Source organism: Oncorhynchus clarkii, chromosome 10, assembly GCF_045791955.1.
Source record: "Oncorhynchus clarkii lewisi isolate Uvic-CL-2024 chromosome 10, UVic_Ocla_1.0, whole genome shotgun sequence".
Classification (NCBI taxonomy): Eukaryota; Metazoa; Chordata; class Actinopteri; order Salmoniformes; family Salmonidae; genus Oncorhynchus; species Oncorhynchus clarkii.
Genome location: NC_092156.1, coordinates 29163639 through 29181447, shown reverse-complemented (window position 1 = coordinate 29181447; position 17809 = coordinate 29163639). Strand labels below are relative to the sequence as shown.

Below are 17809 nucleotides of genomic sequence, written 5' to 3'. Positions count from 1 at the left end.
TATAGTACCATTGGTCTATCTAAGAGAGAGGCAGGATATAAGTAAGCCAAATGTTGACAGAAGCAACAGATAGACAGAGCACTACTTTACCTGGACATGAGGCGGGGCGCCCAGAATGTATGTGACTGCACTGGCTATGTCTTGTGCTTTCAAACACTGCAGAGGAAAAAAGGCCAATTAGTAATACAGTTTGTTAAAGTATTTGTATTGAGAGAAGCCGTAGGCCCATCCACCACAGGAGGCTGCTGAGGGGAGGATGGCTCATTATAATGGCTGGAACGAACCAAATGCAATGGCATCAAAACCATGTATTTGATACCATTCCCCTGATTCCGCTCAGGCCATTACCATAAGCCCGTCCTTCCCAATTTAAGGTGCCACCAACACACGGACTCGCACAAAGTCTAGCTGCCTTACTTTTATACTCTCATACACAGCAGCTGCTTTCTCTGGATCGCTGTTGTGGTGCCGGAAGGCAAACTCAGTCTCCACTATTCCAGGGGATATACACTATGGAAGAGAAAGCCTCAATCCATGCTCGTTGTTGATGTTTATACACACACACACACACACACACACACACACACACACACACACACACACACACACACACACACACACACACACACACACACACACACACACACACACACACACACACACACACACACACACACTCACACAGACATGGTTATACATACACGGACAAATACACGCACATACTCAACAATCATCTTTCTATCTAATAATTGTATAAGCCATTTGTCAGATTCATATGAAAAACTGTGACAAGGTAATGTTGCCCTGCTAACCGTGGCTCTGATGTGGGTCTTTGCTTCCCGTAGCTCTTGCCGCAGCCCCTCGGTTAGAGCAGTCACAGCATATTTTGTGGCACAGTAGAAATGTTCATCTGCACTAGGTACCATTCTATGTCCCCCCATACTATAGCAGGGAAGAAGGGAGGGCGGGGGGTAGTAAAAGAGAGTGAAATAATGGCATGTATACGATTGTGCTACATCCCCATCTTGTTTCCCTCTGAATCTTCTGTCTAAAACCAAGAGTGAAATTGTAGGCCTTCTTCACTGTATCTCCTGAGAGAGTATTTCATCATTTAGTATTTCATAACAGGCATTTAATGGGCTGTAAAGAAGCTGTAGTCTACCTGTTAATATTGATGATGTGGCCATCGTCCACATTCCGCTCTTTCATTGACTGGTAGGCCTCACGTGTACAAATAGACAAGGCCAGGACATTCACCTATAAGGGGGAGCTTCTGTCAAAAACAAGCACCTGCATCTGCCTTCACACACAAAAATACTTGTTTTAGACAGTCTGTCTAGGTGAATGAGAATACAGTTATAGTTCTCAACAGTGCTAAGGCCCCTTGTGAAATTACTTCCTAAAAAATGACAACAGACCAAAAATGACCCCAGACAACATACTGGTTGGTTACTGGCTGGTCACACAGGTAGAGAGTGTCATTGTGTGTCACTGTGTCAAATTGTGTCACCTGACTTGTCTCATTCATCATATGACCGTGTCACAGTGACTTTGAGAGTGATTCCAGGCAGGGCAGGTTAAAGCCACAGTGGCGTAGCTAAGGTTGCATTGGGGGGTTGCCACAGCAGAACAAGGTCAGAATACAGATTACACCATCTAAAAATATACACGCCATACACATTCATCTTGGCTGCCATGGCAACAGATGGGGTCTTGGGTGGAATGGTCAAGAGCTCCATGAATCACAGTGTAAAGAAAAGTCCCAGCATAATAGATAGAGGGAAATAACACCTGCCTTCTTCCACAAGTGGACCTTTTTGTAGTACCACTGCCAGGTCTACTCTCATAACCAATGGAACGACTTCTTGTGAGGGGTAGTGTGTGTGGTTATGTGGGTTCATTGAACCCCCTGAACTATGCTTCACACCACCACCACTACTACAACAACCAGTATTTCCCTTGCTTAGCTAGTTATTCTCTTCCTTTTTTATATTTCTGCTCATTAAAGCGTGTATGTGTGTAAACCCATGTGTACAGTGTGTGTGTTGTCCACTCACGTCGATCATGTTCCTCCAGCTGTCTGTCTTGCCACTGAGCAGGGGTTCATTGTGGGCCAGGCCTGCATTGTTGATACACACGTCCACCCCCTGGTGCAGCGTCTTGATGGCAGAGAACATGGACAGGATGTCCTCCTCACAGGACAGGTCACACTTATAGGGGATCAGCGTACCGTTGTAGCCCGCACTCTGGCACTCTGCTGCCAGCTTCTACAAACACAACACAGATAGGGACAAGACCTCGGTCACAAATCAGGTAAACACATGTCATGCAATTTTTTTTTTGCCCTCTTTATCTCCCCAATTTCGGAATATCCAATTACGATCTTGTCTCATCGCTGCAACTCCCCAACGGGCTCGGGAGAGGCAAAGGTCGAGTCATGCGAACTCCGAAACATGACCCGCCAAACCGCGCATCTTAACACCCACCCGCTTAACCCGGAAGCCAGCTGCACCAATGTGTCAGAGGAAACACTATTCAACTGCCGACTGAAGTCAGCCTACAGGCGCCCAGCCCACCACAAGGAGTAGCTAGAGCGCGATGAGCCAAGTAAAGCCCCCCTGGCCAAACTCTCCCCTGACCCGGACGACACTGAGCCAATTGTGTGCCGCCCCGGTCACGGCCAGTTGTGACACAGCCTGGGATCGAACCCGGGTCTGTACTGACACCTCTTACACTGCTGCGTCACTCGGGAGGCCCTTGACATGAGAATTTAAAATACTCCAGATTAAAACTTTGCATGTTGTGCTTTCAGCATTCAAAATTATTAGTAATGAAATATGCTTAATGAATTTGGTCAGTCACACTGATTTCAGCTTGTTACGGATACAGGTATCCTGTGTCTGTGTGTATCCTGTGTCTGTGTGTATCCTGTGTGTGTTTCTTTTCTCTCCTTCTCCCCTCACAGGTGAAAATCATCACTCCCCAATCAGTCAACAATCAACCCATCAATCAGAAGACACACCTCCTCCTGTTTCCTACCCTATCACAGTTCCTTCCCCATGGTTTAAAAACCCCATCATTTGTTTGTTCAGGAGCTCAATCTTTGTAATGCCATGTTGGTAGATAGCTGTTCTTTATAGATTTCAGGAGAGCTCAATCTTTGTAAATGACATGTTGGTAGATCTCTGCTCTTGATAGATTTCAGTAGCACAATCTCTTTGTAGATGCCATGTATGTAGATTTCGCTCTTTGTGTAATAATTAACCTCTTCTTTTGTTTGAGCACCTCCAAATCACTTTGTCATCTCCTGTGAGTATTGTTTTTGTTTATGGTGTTTGCTGGTGGGAAAAAGGGGAACCCAAGACAAGTCGCCCGTGGGCATACACTACCCGTAGGTAAACTTTGTTAAAACACACTAGTTAGAACTGGGCGGACCACCCACTGTATTTTTGGTTAGTTAGTTAGCTGTTGTTGAAATAGGCTAGCCTAGCTTAGGGGTGTTTTTGCATATTTGTTTCTTTCCTTGGGTCCAGCTCAGCCCTTTTCCCTGCCCCCCCCCCCCATTACCGTGTGTTTATAATAAACCCTGAGTTTGACGGTATTATTTCGGTTGTCGTGGTTATTTCGTTTACTTTTACTTTGTCACTATTATAATTTACATGAGTTATGTTACGGGTCTCACTACCATTCCCCCCTAGACTGTCGGGCCAAAAGAGATTCGTAACATAAGTGGGGGCTCATCCGGGATCTGTCTTTACTGACACCCATGCCGCTCATGTAGATTGTTGTAGTGGTATAGTTCAGTGTTGAGCGTCATAGCTGAAGTAGCATTAGTGTTTGCTATTTTCGTTGGCTCTTGTGAAGTAGTGTAAGATGGCTACTTTTGATTTGAAGTCCTTTTTGGATAATCCTTCGTGGGAGGTTTTTGATAAATGTCGTAGAGTTGATTTAATGACCTTGGCTGACCATTACTCAATATCGATTCCGCAGAGTGTAGTTAAGGCGGAGGTTAAACAGCTAGTGTTAAATGTATTGTTGGAAGAGCAGGTGCTTGTGTTACCGCTGCCTGAGTCTACTAACCCTGTAGGGGATGTAACTGCTCCTATAAGCCCATTGGTATCTGATAATGAGGGTGAGGCTAAAACACCAGCCACATTGTCCCATTTTGATCCACTCTCCCCACTATCAAACGGTGATGCCAGAAGGGATGTCCGTTTAGCACAGTTCCAACTAGAGGTGGAAGAGAGAGCCCAAATTAGGCGAGAGACTCTCCAGTTGGAGATGTGTAAAATTGAGGCAGAAAAAGAAAGAGAACAGCGGCATTTAGATTTGGAGATGGGTAAAATTGAGGCAGAAAAAGAACAGCGGCATTTAGATTTGGAGATGTGTAAAATTGAGGCAGAAAAAGAACGAGAACAACGGCAGATGATGTGTAAAATTGAGGCAGAAAGAGAACAGCGGCAGATGACGTTTAAAATGCGCCAGATGGAACTGGAGGCAGAGACAGCGAGGCTAGCCTTCGTTCCTGCTGTCACTGTTAGTGAGCCGTCCTCACCTGCTGTGTCCTCAAACACGTTTGACATTAGTAGGCAGATTGCCTTAGTACCTTTGTTCAGAGAGTCGGAGGTTGACTCCTATTTTTGTGTATTTGAGCGTATAGCCGTAGCATTGAAGTGGCCTGAAGAGGTATGGTGCCTATTACTTCAGTGTAAATTAACTGGTAAAGCCCAAGAGGTTTTGTCAGCGCTACCTCTGGAGGACAGTTTGAATTATGAAGTGGTCAAAGCTACTGTTCTTCGTGCCTATGAGCTTGTGCCTGAGGCATACCGACAGAGATTTAGGTCTCATAGAAAGTCTTCTAGTAAGACTTATGTGGAATTTGCTAGAGACAAGGGAAATCTGTTTGATAAATGGCATGCTGCTAGTAAGGTAACTGATTTCAACTCTCTCCGGGAGTTAATCTTGTTGGAAGAGTTTAAAAATTGCTTACCCGAACGCATTGTAGTTTACCTAAACGAACAGAAAGTATCCTCCCTGGCAGAAGCGTCTGTGTTGGCAGACGAGTTTGTGTTGACGCACAAGAGTGTGTTTTCGGCTCAAACTGAGAGTAGAACCACTGAGGTTCCTACCTTTAGCCCTAGTCGGCCCGCAGTAGTATATCAAGCACGCCAGAAGAATGAGCGTTCCTGTTTCTATTGTCATAAAGTGGGACATATGATTAATGATTGCTTCCTGCTTAAACGCAAACAAGGGATGCCTCTTCGTGCCAAGCCGCCAACAGGTGTTGGTCTAATTCGTACGGTTGTGAGGTCTGCAACAAAACAGGTGCCTCAGGGTAACTGTAGTTTGAAAGACCCAGTCCCCGACCGCAGTTATGAACCATTCATTTTCGAGGGGTTTGTGTCCCTAGAGAATGACGAAGCGTCTCAGCGTCCGGTTAAAATCCTTAGAGATACTGGTGCGGCGCAGTCGTTTATATTGTCTGATGTGTTGCCCTTATCTGACGATACATACTGTGGTTCCAGTGTGTTAGTGCAGGGTATTGAAATGGGTTTTGTCCCAGTGCCGTTGCACTTTGTGAAAGTACACTCTGAGTTAATCAGTGGAATATTCAGAGTGGGGGTACGTCCTAAGTTGCCAGTGAAAGGTGTGACCTTTATAATGGGTAACGATATTGCCGGAGGAAAGGTAGTACCCGTATTGGAAGTATTGGATAAAAGTGACCACTCTCTCTCGAATGAGTTGGCACAGAGTTATCCACATGTGTTCCCCGCTTGTGCTGTCACTCGTGCTCAGGCACTACAAGAGGGTGACGTGATAGATTTGTCGAACACTGTTCTGTTCAAAGAGGATGATCAAGAGGATGGATTGTGTGAAACCTCTGAGAAGCTGATCACCTCTGACAAACAGCCCAGGAAAGAATCAAAGTACGTTGAAGTTATTGCTGATGCAATACAATTACCAGTCACTCGTGAGCAGCTGATTGCTAACCAAAAGGTTGACAACAAGCTTGCTAAATGTTTTTCTAGTGTTGTCTCGTTAGAAGAGGTGAAGAAGAAGAATGTGGCTTACTTCATTGATGGTAATCTCCTCATGCGTAAATGGAAATCCCATGTTGACGCGGGTGGAGATTGGAATGCTGTTTACCAAATAGTGATTCCTACAGCCTTTCGACAAAATGTGTTATCCCTTGCTCATGATCACCAGTGGTCTGGTCATTTAGGAATTACAAAGACGTATGATCGGATCCTTCGACATTTCTTTTGGCCAGGTTTAAAACAAGATGTGGCTCAGTTCTGTCGGACATGCCACACCTGTCAGATAACAGGAAAACCAAATCAGGTTATTCCTCCTGCTCCTCTTTGTCCTATACCTGTCATAGGTGAACCATTTGAGCATGTGGTGGTTGATTGTGTCGGACCGTTACCGAAGACAAAATCGGGTAACCAGTTTTTGTTAACGATAATGTGTATGGCTACAAGATACCCCGAGGCTATTCCTCTGAGAAGGATTACAGCTCCGATAGTGAGTAAAGCCTTAATAAAATTCTTCACGACATTCGGGTTACCTAAGGTGGTACAAAGCGATCAAGGTACCAATTTCCTATCCAAGCTCTTCAAGCAGGTGTTGAAATCCTTATCAATTACGCACCGTGTATCAAGCGCCTATCACCCAGAGTCTCAGGGTGCGCTTGAAAGATGGCATCAGACACTGAAGTCTATGCTACGTAAATATTGTTTGGAATCTGAGAAAGATTGGGATGAGGGAGTTCCTCTAGTTTTGTTTGCGGCTCGTGAAACTGTGCAGGAGTCCCTAGGTTTCAGCCCGGCTGAACTAGTGTTTGGTCACACAGTAAGAGGACCAATGAAAGTCCTTAAAGAACAGTTCTTGTCCCAAGAGTTGTGTACCAGAGATGAGAATGTGTTGGACTATGTTAGTCGCTTTCGTGAGCGCCTACACCAAGCTTGTGCTCTTGCAAAGGAAGCTCTGTCTTCCTCACAGAGGAGCATGAAAAGACACTATGATAAAGAGGCTGTTTCTCGTCCACTACAGCCAGGTGACCAAGTACTGGTGTTATTACCTGTTCCAGGATCTTCACTGTCAGCTCGTTTCTCTGGTCCTTATTTAATTGAAAAGAAAATAAGTGAAACTGACTATGTGCTTCAAACTCCTGATAGAAAACGCCGATCTCGTGTGTGTCACATTAACATGTTGAAAGCATACCACACCCGACCCATCACACAGTTAGATAGTTCAAAAACAGAGGAAGGTACTGCTGTCTCCTCTGCTACTACTGCGATGATAGCGGACTGTCATATTGATGATGTTGATGGCTTGGAGTTGCGCAATACTCAACAGCAGTGTGTTAGATTGCCCAACTCAGAAATGCTGCTGTCTATCCAGTCAGGTCTGGTTCATTTAACGGATGGACAGGCTAATGATATTGTGAGGCTACTACACAGTTTTCCATGTCTCTTTAATGACGTTCCTACTCGCACAAATGTGTTGGAACATGACATTAATGTTGGAAATGCTACACCTATCAAGCAACACCCATATCGTATCAACGCTTCCAAGAGGAAGATAATGAGGGATGAGGTGAGATATTTGTTGGAGAATGACCTGGCTAAGCCAAGTTCAAGCCCTTGGAGTTCTCCTTGCATTCTGGTTCCTAAACCTGATGGTACGTCCAGGTTATGTACGGATTATCGAAAGGTAAATTCTGTCACAATGCCAGATTCGTTCCCGTTACCCAGACTGGACGACTGTATCGACACTATTGGTGCTGCTAAGTATGTGACCAAGTTGGACCTCTTAAAAGGTTACTGGCAGGTTCCGTTAACTTCACGTGCTTCTGAGATTTCTGCCTTTGTGACCCCAGACAACTTCCTTCAGTACTCAGTCATGGCTTTTGGGATGCGAAATGCACCAGCCACTTTCCAACGACTGGTTAACTCTGTATTAGCTGGCGTTCCTAATTGTAGTGCATACCTTGATGACCTAGTGATTTATTTGTCTACGTGGTCAGATCATGTTGACTTGCTAAGGGTAGTATGTGAACGGTTGGCAGCTGCTTCTCTAACCCTGAACTTAGCAAAGTGCGAGTTTGGGAAGGCTACTGTTACCTATCTCGGTAAAGAGGTTGGCCATGGACAGGTGCGCCCTGTTGATGCCAAGGTCTTGGCTATAACTGCATTCCCTGCACCTACCACTAGACGAGAGCTACGCCGCTTTTTAGGGATGGTTGGCTATTACCGTAGCTTCTGTAAAAATTTCTCTGTGGTAGTTGCTCCATTGACTGATTTGCTCAGTCCGGCAAGACCATTTGTGTTGTCCCCTGATTGTAAGAGAGCTTTTGAATCAGCGAAAGCACTATTATGTAGTACCCCTGTACTTGCTGCTCCGGATTTTGAACAACCGTTCAAGCTTGAGGTAGATGCTAGTGCCAGAGGTGCTGGTGCTGTTCTACTGCAGCAGGACAAGAGTGGAGTAGATCATCCCGTTTGTTATTTTTCACGTAAATTTAATAAATGTCAAACAAACTATGCGACAATAGAACAAGAAGCTCTTGCTTTGTTGTTGGCTCTGCAATACTTCGAAGTATACATTGGTTCCAGTGCCCTACCAGTGATTGTGTATACTGACCATAACCCCTTAGTTTTTCTCCACCGAATGTACAACCAGAACCAGCGCCTTATGCGTTGGGCGCTGATTGTACAAAATTATAATTTGGAGATCCGCCACAAAAAGGGTTCAGATAATGTGTTGGCAGATGCTTTGTCTCGTGTGTGAAGATGATTTCAGTATGTTTTGCAAGGTTGTTGATTTGTTGTGAGTGTTCATTTAAATACTGTAGTCGCAATCCCCCTAGGGTTGCTCTTTTAAGGGTGGGAGTGTTACGGATACAGGTATCCTGTGTCTGTGTGTATCCTGTGTCTGTGTGTATCCTGTGTGTGTTTCTTTTCTCTCCTTCTCCCCTCACAGGTGAAAATCATCACTCCCCAATCAGTCAACAATCAACCCATCAATCAGAAGACACACCTCCTCCTGTTTCCTACCCTATCACAGTTCCTTCCCCATGGTTTAAAAACCCCATCATTTGTTTGTTCAGGAGCTCAATCTTTGTAATGCCATGTTGGTAGATAGCTGTTCTTTATAGATTTCAGGAGAGCTCAATCTTTGTAAATGACATGTTGGTAGATCTCTGCTCTTGATAGATTTCAGTAGCACAATCTCTTTGTAGATGCCATGTATGTAGATTTCGCTCTTTGTGTAATAATTAACCTCTTCTTTTGTTTGAGCACCTCCAAATCACTTTGTCATCTCCTGTGAGTATTGTTTTTGTTTATGGTGTTTGCTGGTGGGAAAAAGGGGAACCCAAGACAAGTCGCCCGTGGGCATACACTACCCGTAGGTAAACTTTGTTAAAACACACTAGTTAGAACTGGGCGGACCACCCACTGTATTTTTGGTTAGTTAGTTAGCTGTTGTTGAAATAGGCTAGCCTAGCTTAGGGGTGTTTTTGCATATTTGTTTCTTTCCTTGGGTCCAGCTCAGCCCTTTTTCCTGCTCCCCCCCCCATTACCGTGTGTTTATAATAAACCCTGAGTTTGACGGTATTATTTCGGTTGTCGTGGTTATTTCGTTTACTTTTACTTTGTCACTATTATAATTTACATGAGTTATGTTACGGGTCTCACTACCATTCCCCCCTAGACTGTCGGGCCAAAAGAGATTCGTAACACAGCTGTAAAGAAACATTTCCCTACCCATTCACCCATACATTATCTGAAAGGAGGCACAACCATAAAATTAATCCCTGTATTGCATAAAAGGAAGATGATCATGGCAAACTCAGGCTAGTCAGCTGCAGCACACCATAACAAACATTTAATCTAGACTTCTCTGAAGAGTGTAGGAACACCTTAATGCCAAACATCTGTAATCTCAAAAGTGTTATTGACAAATTGCAGGTATTATACATGTTTCCTTTTGGGCCATGTGTTTGTCTAGACAGTGTCTGGTTTAAGGAAATAAGCAATACGTTTATGACCCTTACTAACCATGATGACTACAGTGACCCTTGACCCTTATGAACCTTACTCCTCCACTAAAGATCAAGCTATGGAGAGCCACAGTCCCTGCCTCCCTGACCTGCTCCAGGCCCAACCAGCAGAAACAGGTCAGCCTCCCTCCCTGCAGGCCTCTAGGAGGGTGGTTCTGTCTGTCTGATGCAACTGGACACAGATCCCTTTACCTGGCACAACTGCACCCATCACATGATGTCCCTGTCTGGACTGCTCTCAGTACAGACAGAGAGGGGAGGGATGGGGGAGGAGTGTGTGTGTTGAGGGAGAAGGGGGGTTGGTGGCAGTAGCAGCACTGGCAGGCAGAGATGATGCCAAGGACTGCATGGTACTCTGAGCCTCTCCCTCTCTCTCAGAAGAACTATAGAAAGCATATACATGGCCATGGTAGAAATTGATAGAAAACAGTTTGCATATTATGGGGAAACTATCAGACCAAGGTGAGGACACGCAGTTCACCTGACACAAGACTGAGTCATTTGTGCATTTTACTTTTACTGTACTTTTCTCAGCATTAATCAATAACAAAATCTAATAATACTCTGGATACATTCAGTAACATAATAATCTGTCGCGCCCTGACCTTAGAGATCCTTTTTATGTCTCTATTTTGGTTTGGTCAGGGCGTGAGTTGGGGTGGGCATTCTATGTTTTGTGTTCTATGTTCTATTTCTTTGTGTTTGGCCGGGTATGGTTCTCAATCAGGGATAGCTGTCTATCGTTGTCTCTGATTGGGAACCATACTTAGGTAGCTCTTGCCCACATGGGTTTTGTGGGTAGTTGTTTTCTGTATTGTTAGTTTTCTTACAGAACTGTTCGTTTTCCTCTTTGTTATTTTTTGTCCTAATGTTCTGATTTTAATAAAATATCATGAACACGTCTCACGCTGCACCTTGGTCCAGTCATTCACAGGAAGAGGATCGTGACAGAACCTCCCACCACCAAAGGACCAAGCAGCGTGGTGAAAGGGACTCCTGGACAGGTGAGCAGCGCTATCTGGAGTATGAGACAACCTGGGAGGAGATAGAGAGGTGGTCGGTCGACCCAGGGAGAGTGCCGGAGCCCGCCTGGGATTCTCTAGAACAGTGCGAGGAGGGATACAGGAGAATGGAGTTGGTGACACGAAAACGGCTGGCAAGGAAGCGTGAGAGGCAGCCCCAAAAATTATTTGGCGGGCACACAGGGAGTGTGGTAGAGTCAGGTAGTAGACCTGAGTCAACTCCTCGTGCTTAGCGTGGCGAGCATGGGACTGGTCAGGCCCCGTGCTATGGGGTGATGCTCACGGTGTCGAGGCGGAGCATTCACAGGCCGGTGTGCTCGGTGCCAGCGTCCCACATTTGCCGGGTGGAAGCTGGCATCCAGCCAGAACGGGTGGGGCCAGCTCTGCGCTCGAGACCGCCAGTGCGCCTCCACAGCCCAGTGTATCCGGTGCCTCGGCCAAGGAAGAGGCCTCCTGGATGTCTCCCCAGCCTGGTGAGTCCTGTGCTTGTTCCCAGAGCCAGGTCTCCTGTGTGTCTCCCCAGCCCGGAGCTGCCAGAGTCTCCCTCCTGTCCGGAGCTGCCAGAGTCTCCCTCCTGTCCGGAGCTGCCAGAGTCTCCCTCCTGTCCGGAGCTGCCAGAGTCTCCCTCCTGTCCGGAGCTGCCAGAGTCTCCCTCCTGTCCGGCGCTGCCAGAGTCTCCCTCCTGTCCGGCGCTGCCAGAGTCTCCCTCCTGTCCGGCGCTGCCAGAGTCTCCCTCCTGTCCGGCGCTGCCAGAGTCTCCCTCCTGTCCGGCGCTGCCAGAGTCTCCCTCCTGTCCGGCGCTGCCAGAGTCTCCCTCCTGTCCGGCGCTGCCAGAGTCTCCCTCCTGTCCGGCGCTGCCAGAGTCTCCCTCCTGTCCGGAGCTGCCAGAGTCTCCCTCCTGTCCGGAGCTGCCAGAGTCTCCCTCCTGTCCGGGGTGCGGACGACGTCCCGCACCAGAGCCGCCACCGCGGATAGATGCCCACCCAGACCCTCCCCTATAGGTTGAGGTTTTGCGGCCGGAGTCCGCACCTTTGGTGGAGGGATAGATGCCCACCCAGACCCTCCCCTACAGCGTGAGTTGGTGGGAATTCTATGTTTTCTATTTCTTTGTGTTTGACCGGGTATGGTTCTCAATCAGGGACAGCTGTCTATCGTTGTCTCTGATTGGGAACCATACTTAGGTACCCTTTTTCCCACGTGTTGGTGGGAGGTTGACTTTGTTTAGAGCACTTTGCTTGTGAGCTTCACAGTTTGTTTTTGTAGTGCTTATTGTTTTGTTTGGAATCATTTGGATTAATAAAGGAAATGTACGCTCACAACGCTGCACCTTGGTCCGCTCCTTCCGACAGCGGTGACATAATCATTGTCATATTGGTGTAGGTGCAAGATAGGAAACTGATTACAAGGGTTTGTGTGAGAGGTCTAACTGGTGTCTCCAAGTGGCCAAACACCTCTCCAAACTAGAGGTCGACCGATTAATCGGAATGGCCGATTAATTAGGGCCGATTTAAAGTTTTCATAACAATTGGAAATCGGATTTTTGGGCGCCGATTTGCCGATTTTAAAAAAAAAAAAAAAAAAAAAAAAAAAAAAAGTGTGTATATATATATATATAGATATTTTTATACATTTATTTAACTAGGCAAGTCAGTTAAGAACACATTCTTATTTTCAATGACGGCCTAGGAACGGTGGGTTAACTGCCTTGTTCAGGGGCAGAACGACAGATTTTCACCTTGTCAGCCCGGGGGATCTTGCAACCTTACAGTTAACTAGTCCAACGCAATAACGATGTGCCTCTCTCTCGTTGCACTCCACAAGGAAACTGCCTGTTACGCGAATGCAGTAAGCCCCGGTAAGTTTCTAGCTAGCATTAAACTTATCTTATAAAAAATAATCAATCATAATCACTCTACACATGGTTGATGATATTACTAGATATTATCTAGCATGTCCTGCGTTGCACATAATCTGACTGAGGATACAAGCATACAAGTATCTACGTATCTGACTGAGCGGTGGTAGGCAGAAGCATGCGCGTAAACATTCATTCAAACAGTACTTTCGTGCGTTTTGCCAGCAGCTCTACGTTGTGCGTCAAGCATTGCACTGTTTATGACTTCAAGCCTATCAACTCCCGAGATGAGGCTGGTGTAACCGAAGTGAAATGGCTAGCTAGTTAGCGCGCACTAATAGCGTTTCAAACGTCACTCGCTCTGAGCCTTGGGGTGGTTGTTTCCCTTGCTCTGTATGGGTAATGCTGCTTCGATGGTGGCTGTTGTCATTGTGTTGCTGGTTCGAGCCCAGGGAGGAGCGAGGAGAGGGACAGAAGCTATACTGTTACACTGGCAATACTAAAGTGCCTATAAGAACATCCAATAGTCAAAGGTTAATGAAATACAAATGGTATAGAGGGAAATAGTCCTATAATAACTACAACCTAAAACTTCTTACCTGGGAATATTGAAGACTCATGTTAAAAGGAACCACCAGCTTTCATATGTTCTCATGTTCTGAGCAAGGAACTGAAACTTTAGCTTTCTTACATAGCACATATTGCACTTTTACCTTCTCCAACACTTTGTTTTTGCATTATTTAAACCAAATTGTTTCATTATTTACTTGAGGCTAAATTGATTTTATTGATGTATTATATTAAGTTAAAATAAGTATTCATTCAGTATTGTTGTAATTGTCATTATTACAAACACACCTTTTTTATTTTATTATTTAAATCGGCCGAATAATCGGCATTGGCTTTTTTGATCCTCCAATAATCGGTATCGGCGTTGAAAAATCATAATCGGTCGACCTCTACTCCAAACGGCACAGTTCTTCAGTAATTTCAATGCACTTTATGACTCAAGAAAAGAGCCTTCAACTATAAGGTGTTTTTTGAGCTCTCCTAGCTTTGCAATAGAGGAACTGAAGTAAGAACACTTGTAGTTGTTTTTGTTGGAATACAGCCCTACCATCACACAATTACTGTTGTTTACTCAATCCAAAAACCTTCCATTATATATCGCTATCTGGGTCAGGTGAGCATCATTTGAAAGCTTATTCTATTCCCAGCATGGCTAACTAAGTTATAAAATACAATCTTAAAATGTTAGGCTTTCAAAAGACACTTCAAACAGATTGTAATTTTGGTGCGCATAGAATTGAGTTCATTCAAGTGCGTGTTCCTCGTCAACATGTTCTTCACAATATGACAAACATAGGCTCATTCTGTTCAGGACAACCCAGGGTATTATGCATGTCCTCCTTGTAACTGTGGATCAAACATAGCGATCATAAACAGTGATACTATAAATTACATGAGTTTTCAAATATGGAAGGAAATGTGCACATTTGGACTCATGGGTGTGTGGTTTGCTTGTATGACATCAAAGCAGTATTTATTCTAATCCTCAACGTCTCATCTTTCAGAACACATCGACTCCCCTCGATTTACAGCATCTCCCTCATTCAGACGATAACAAATGTGCAAAAGTAGCCCAATTAGCGGGAGGGGTGGGGGCAACTTCAAGTCGGGCGTGGTGCTCAAGTTTATAACGCCTGTCAGTCAAAACCCACACAGAGCTGTTTTACTATACAGCCACTGCATTCCAATTAATGCGCTTCTCAATGACAAAATCTGCCATTTTTAACCCATATACGGGATGACGGGCTGTGAGTGGAAAGGACTACCTAATATTCTAAATAGCCTAGAGAGCCTCCAGAGACTGGGATGTATTGATTTAACTGGGGTTATCTACAGAGAAGGCATTACCCGAACACAAAACCCCAGGATTAGAAATATTTTTGTAAGCTCTCTCTAGATTTACAAACACATGTTTCAACAGAGTTAATAAATAGGGTCATATGAGGGTGAACATAATTTTAATTCAATAGCACAAATACAAGCAAGAGGATTTCAATTGGTAATCACAGCTTCAGCATTCTAACAGGGGCTTCCCTCTTTACCCTGTCCTGCACCCCCACACCTGAGTGTGTGTGTGTCTGTCTGTGTGTGTGGGCTGGAACAGACAGTGACTCTCAGGAAGGGAGAGGAAGGCAGGTGAGGGTGTGAGGAAGAGGATGAGGAATGATCGCCAAACAGAGCAGTGAACTGAAGTGCAGCCTTGGCCAGAAGAAGAGAGGGGGTGAGGTGAGTGAGCAGAGCAGGGGTAGACGGGACAGGATCAGGGATAGGATTGTAAATGGTGGGTATATTTTTGAAGTTTACCAGTAAACTAGCAGAATTTTGGTATCTTTCAAGGATTTTATGTAATGTATCACAAACCATCAAGTGGTTCTTTTGACATCCAGTGGCGCGTAGTCTAGCCCTGCAGGGTCGGTTTGTTATGTAAGGTCAGAAATGCAGGGAGACATCATTAACTGACTGTCTCAGGCAGTGTCCGAGTCCCACACACCCATCCAGCATCAGATAGCTCCAATCATTCACCTATACATATTATACAAGACTGGGTACGCGTTTAGCCCTGCTTATCCACAATTGTTCACACTTCTAATAGGATTTAGATGTATTTCTATTCTAAATGAAATAAATAATATTAATATCGGCTACAGTGCTTTCAGATGGGATGGGAGCCTATTTTGAGACAGCAGTAATCGATTAAGCTAGTAAGCTACAGTGCAGCCATGAGCAACCAGGAAGTGCTCTGAAATTAGATTTGTCTCAGGTTAACTCACTCTGCATGGCACTGAGTGAGATAACAGAACGATTGTATTTTAGGCTAATGTGTCTATTCTTCTTTTGATCGGAAAGTGGGCATCATTGCTAAGACGGACAGTTTAGTTCATCCCCCCTTCTCTTTTTCTTCCCGTCTCTTTTAAGCACCTGTAACACAAAATGCAACTGGGCCTGTCACATTGCATTTTTGTCCTCATTATCAAGTGAGTGAGCAAGACAGAGAGGGAAAGAGAGGGTTGTTGGGTGGGTGGGTGGGGGGGGTAAAGAATGGGCTGGATAGAAAGCGTACTACAAAATGAGCAAATCACAAGATTACACAGAATGGAAAGAGAATTTAAAAAATTTCAATGAATGTAGGCCTATGCGAGAGAAAATGAAAGAGAGAGAGAGAGAGAGAGAGAGAGAGGGAGAGAGAGAGAGAGAGAGGGAAAGGGATGACAAAGAGGAGAGAAAGGTAACTAGAGACCACAGTAGTTGTCTTGCGATGTCGAGTCAGAGCTTTAAGTCTCTAATTACAGTTATTATATGCAGTTCCTCACCATGGCATCCAGCTACCCTCCCAAGACAAATCTGCAGCTATGACAATCACATAACAATGCATGATCAGTCCAGACCTCATAAAGAACAAGGCCCACACTGTTTAGGGTCCCAATTCACTGCTTTATTGACTATGTTTTGAGCCGAAACGGATCTTTGTCAGGTCAAACAGACTGAGTGTTCACATATACACACTTCACCTCACATGACCATTACGCATGGTGGGTGTGGAAACAATTCAATTCACTTTTGCGCATAGTCAATCATAATTAATCACAGAGGTACAGTGCCTTGCGAAAGTATTCGGCCCCCTTGAACTTTGCGACATTTTGCCACATTTCAGGCTTCAAACATAAAGATATACAACTGTATTTTTTGTGAAGAATCAACAACAAGTGGGACACAATCATGAAGTGGAACGACATTTATTGGATATTTCAAACTTTTTTTAACAAATCAAAAACTGAAAAATTGGGCGTGCAAAATTATTCAGCCCCTTTACTTTCAGTGCAGCAAACTCTCTCCAGAAGTTCAGTGAGGATCTCTGAATGATCCAATGTTGACCTAAATGACTAATGATGATGAATACAATCCACCTGTGTGTAATCAAGTCTCCGTATAAATGCACCTGCACTGTGATAGTCTCAGAGGTCCTTTAAAAGCGCAGAGAGCATCATGAAGAACAAGGAACACACCAGGCAGGTCCGAGATACTGTTGTGAAGAAGTTTAAAGCCGGATTTGGATACAAAAAGATTTCCCAAGCTTTAAACATCCCAAGGAGCACTGTGCAAGCGATAATATTGAAATGGAAGGAGTATCAGACCACTGCAAATCTACCAAGACCTGGCCGTCCCTCTAAACTTTCAGCTCATACAAGGAGAAGACTGATCAGAGATGCAGCCAAGAGGCCCATGATCACTCTGGATGAACTGCAGAGATCTACAGCTGAGGTGGGAGACTCTGTCCATAGGACAACAATCAGTCGTATATTGCACAAATCTGGCCTTTATGGAAGAGTGGCAAGAAGAAAGCCATTTCTTAAAGATATCCACAAAAAGTGGATATCCCACCTGGGAGACACACCAAACATGTGGAAGAAGGTGCTCTGGTCAGATGAAACCAAAATTGAACTTTTTGGCAACAATGCAAAACGTTATGTTTGGCGTAAAAGCAACACAGCTGAACACACCATCCCCACTGTCAAACATGGTGGTGGCAGCATCATGGTTTGGGCCTGTTTTTCTACAGCAGGGACAGGGAAGATGGTTAAAATTGATGGGAAGATGGATGGAGCCAAATACAGGACCATTCTGGAAGAAAACCTGATGGAGTCTGCAAAAGACCTGAGACTGGGATGGAGATTTGTCTTCCAACAAGACAATGATCCAAAACATAAACCAAAATCTACAATGGAATGGTTCAAAAATAAACATATCCAGGTGTTAGAATGGCCAAGTCAAAGTCCAGACCTGAATCCAATCGAGAAT

The 17809-nt window shown here is 44.8% G+C and overlaps 1 protein-coding gene across 2 annotated transcripts in view; it reads right to left on the bottom strand.

Moving 5' to 3' along the window:
- The window catches only part of LOC139418235 (dehydrogenase/reductase SDR family member 11-like), a 42114-nt gene that overhangs the window by 1397 nt on the left and 22908 nt on the right, over nucleotides 1-17809 (bottom strand). Inside the window, exons 2-6 of one of the 2 annotated variants that reach the window (XM_071167528.1) lie at nucleotides 2058-2267; nucleotides 1163-1257; nucleotides 813-942; nucleotides 418-510; nucleotides 91-156 (exon numbers count right to left, since the gene is read on the bottom strand). In XM_071167528.1, coding sequence (XP_071023629.1) covers nucleotides 91-156; nucleotides 418-510; nucleotides 813-942; nucleotides 1163-1257; nucleotides 2058-2267 — 594 coding nt within the window. The remainder of the gene's footprint in view (nucleotides 1-90; nucleotides 157-417; nucleotides 511-812; nucleotides 943-1162; nucleotides 1258-2057; nucleotides 2268-17809) is intronic. The other variant, XM_071167529.1, reaches the window with a different exon arrangement.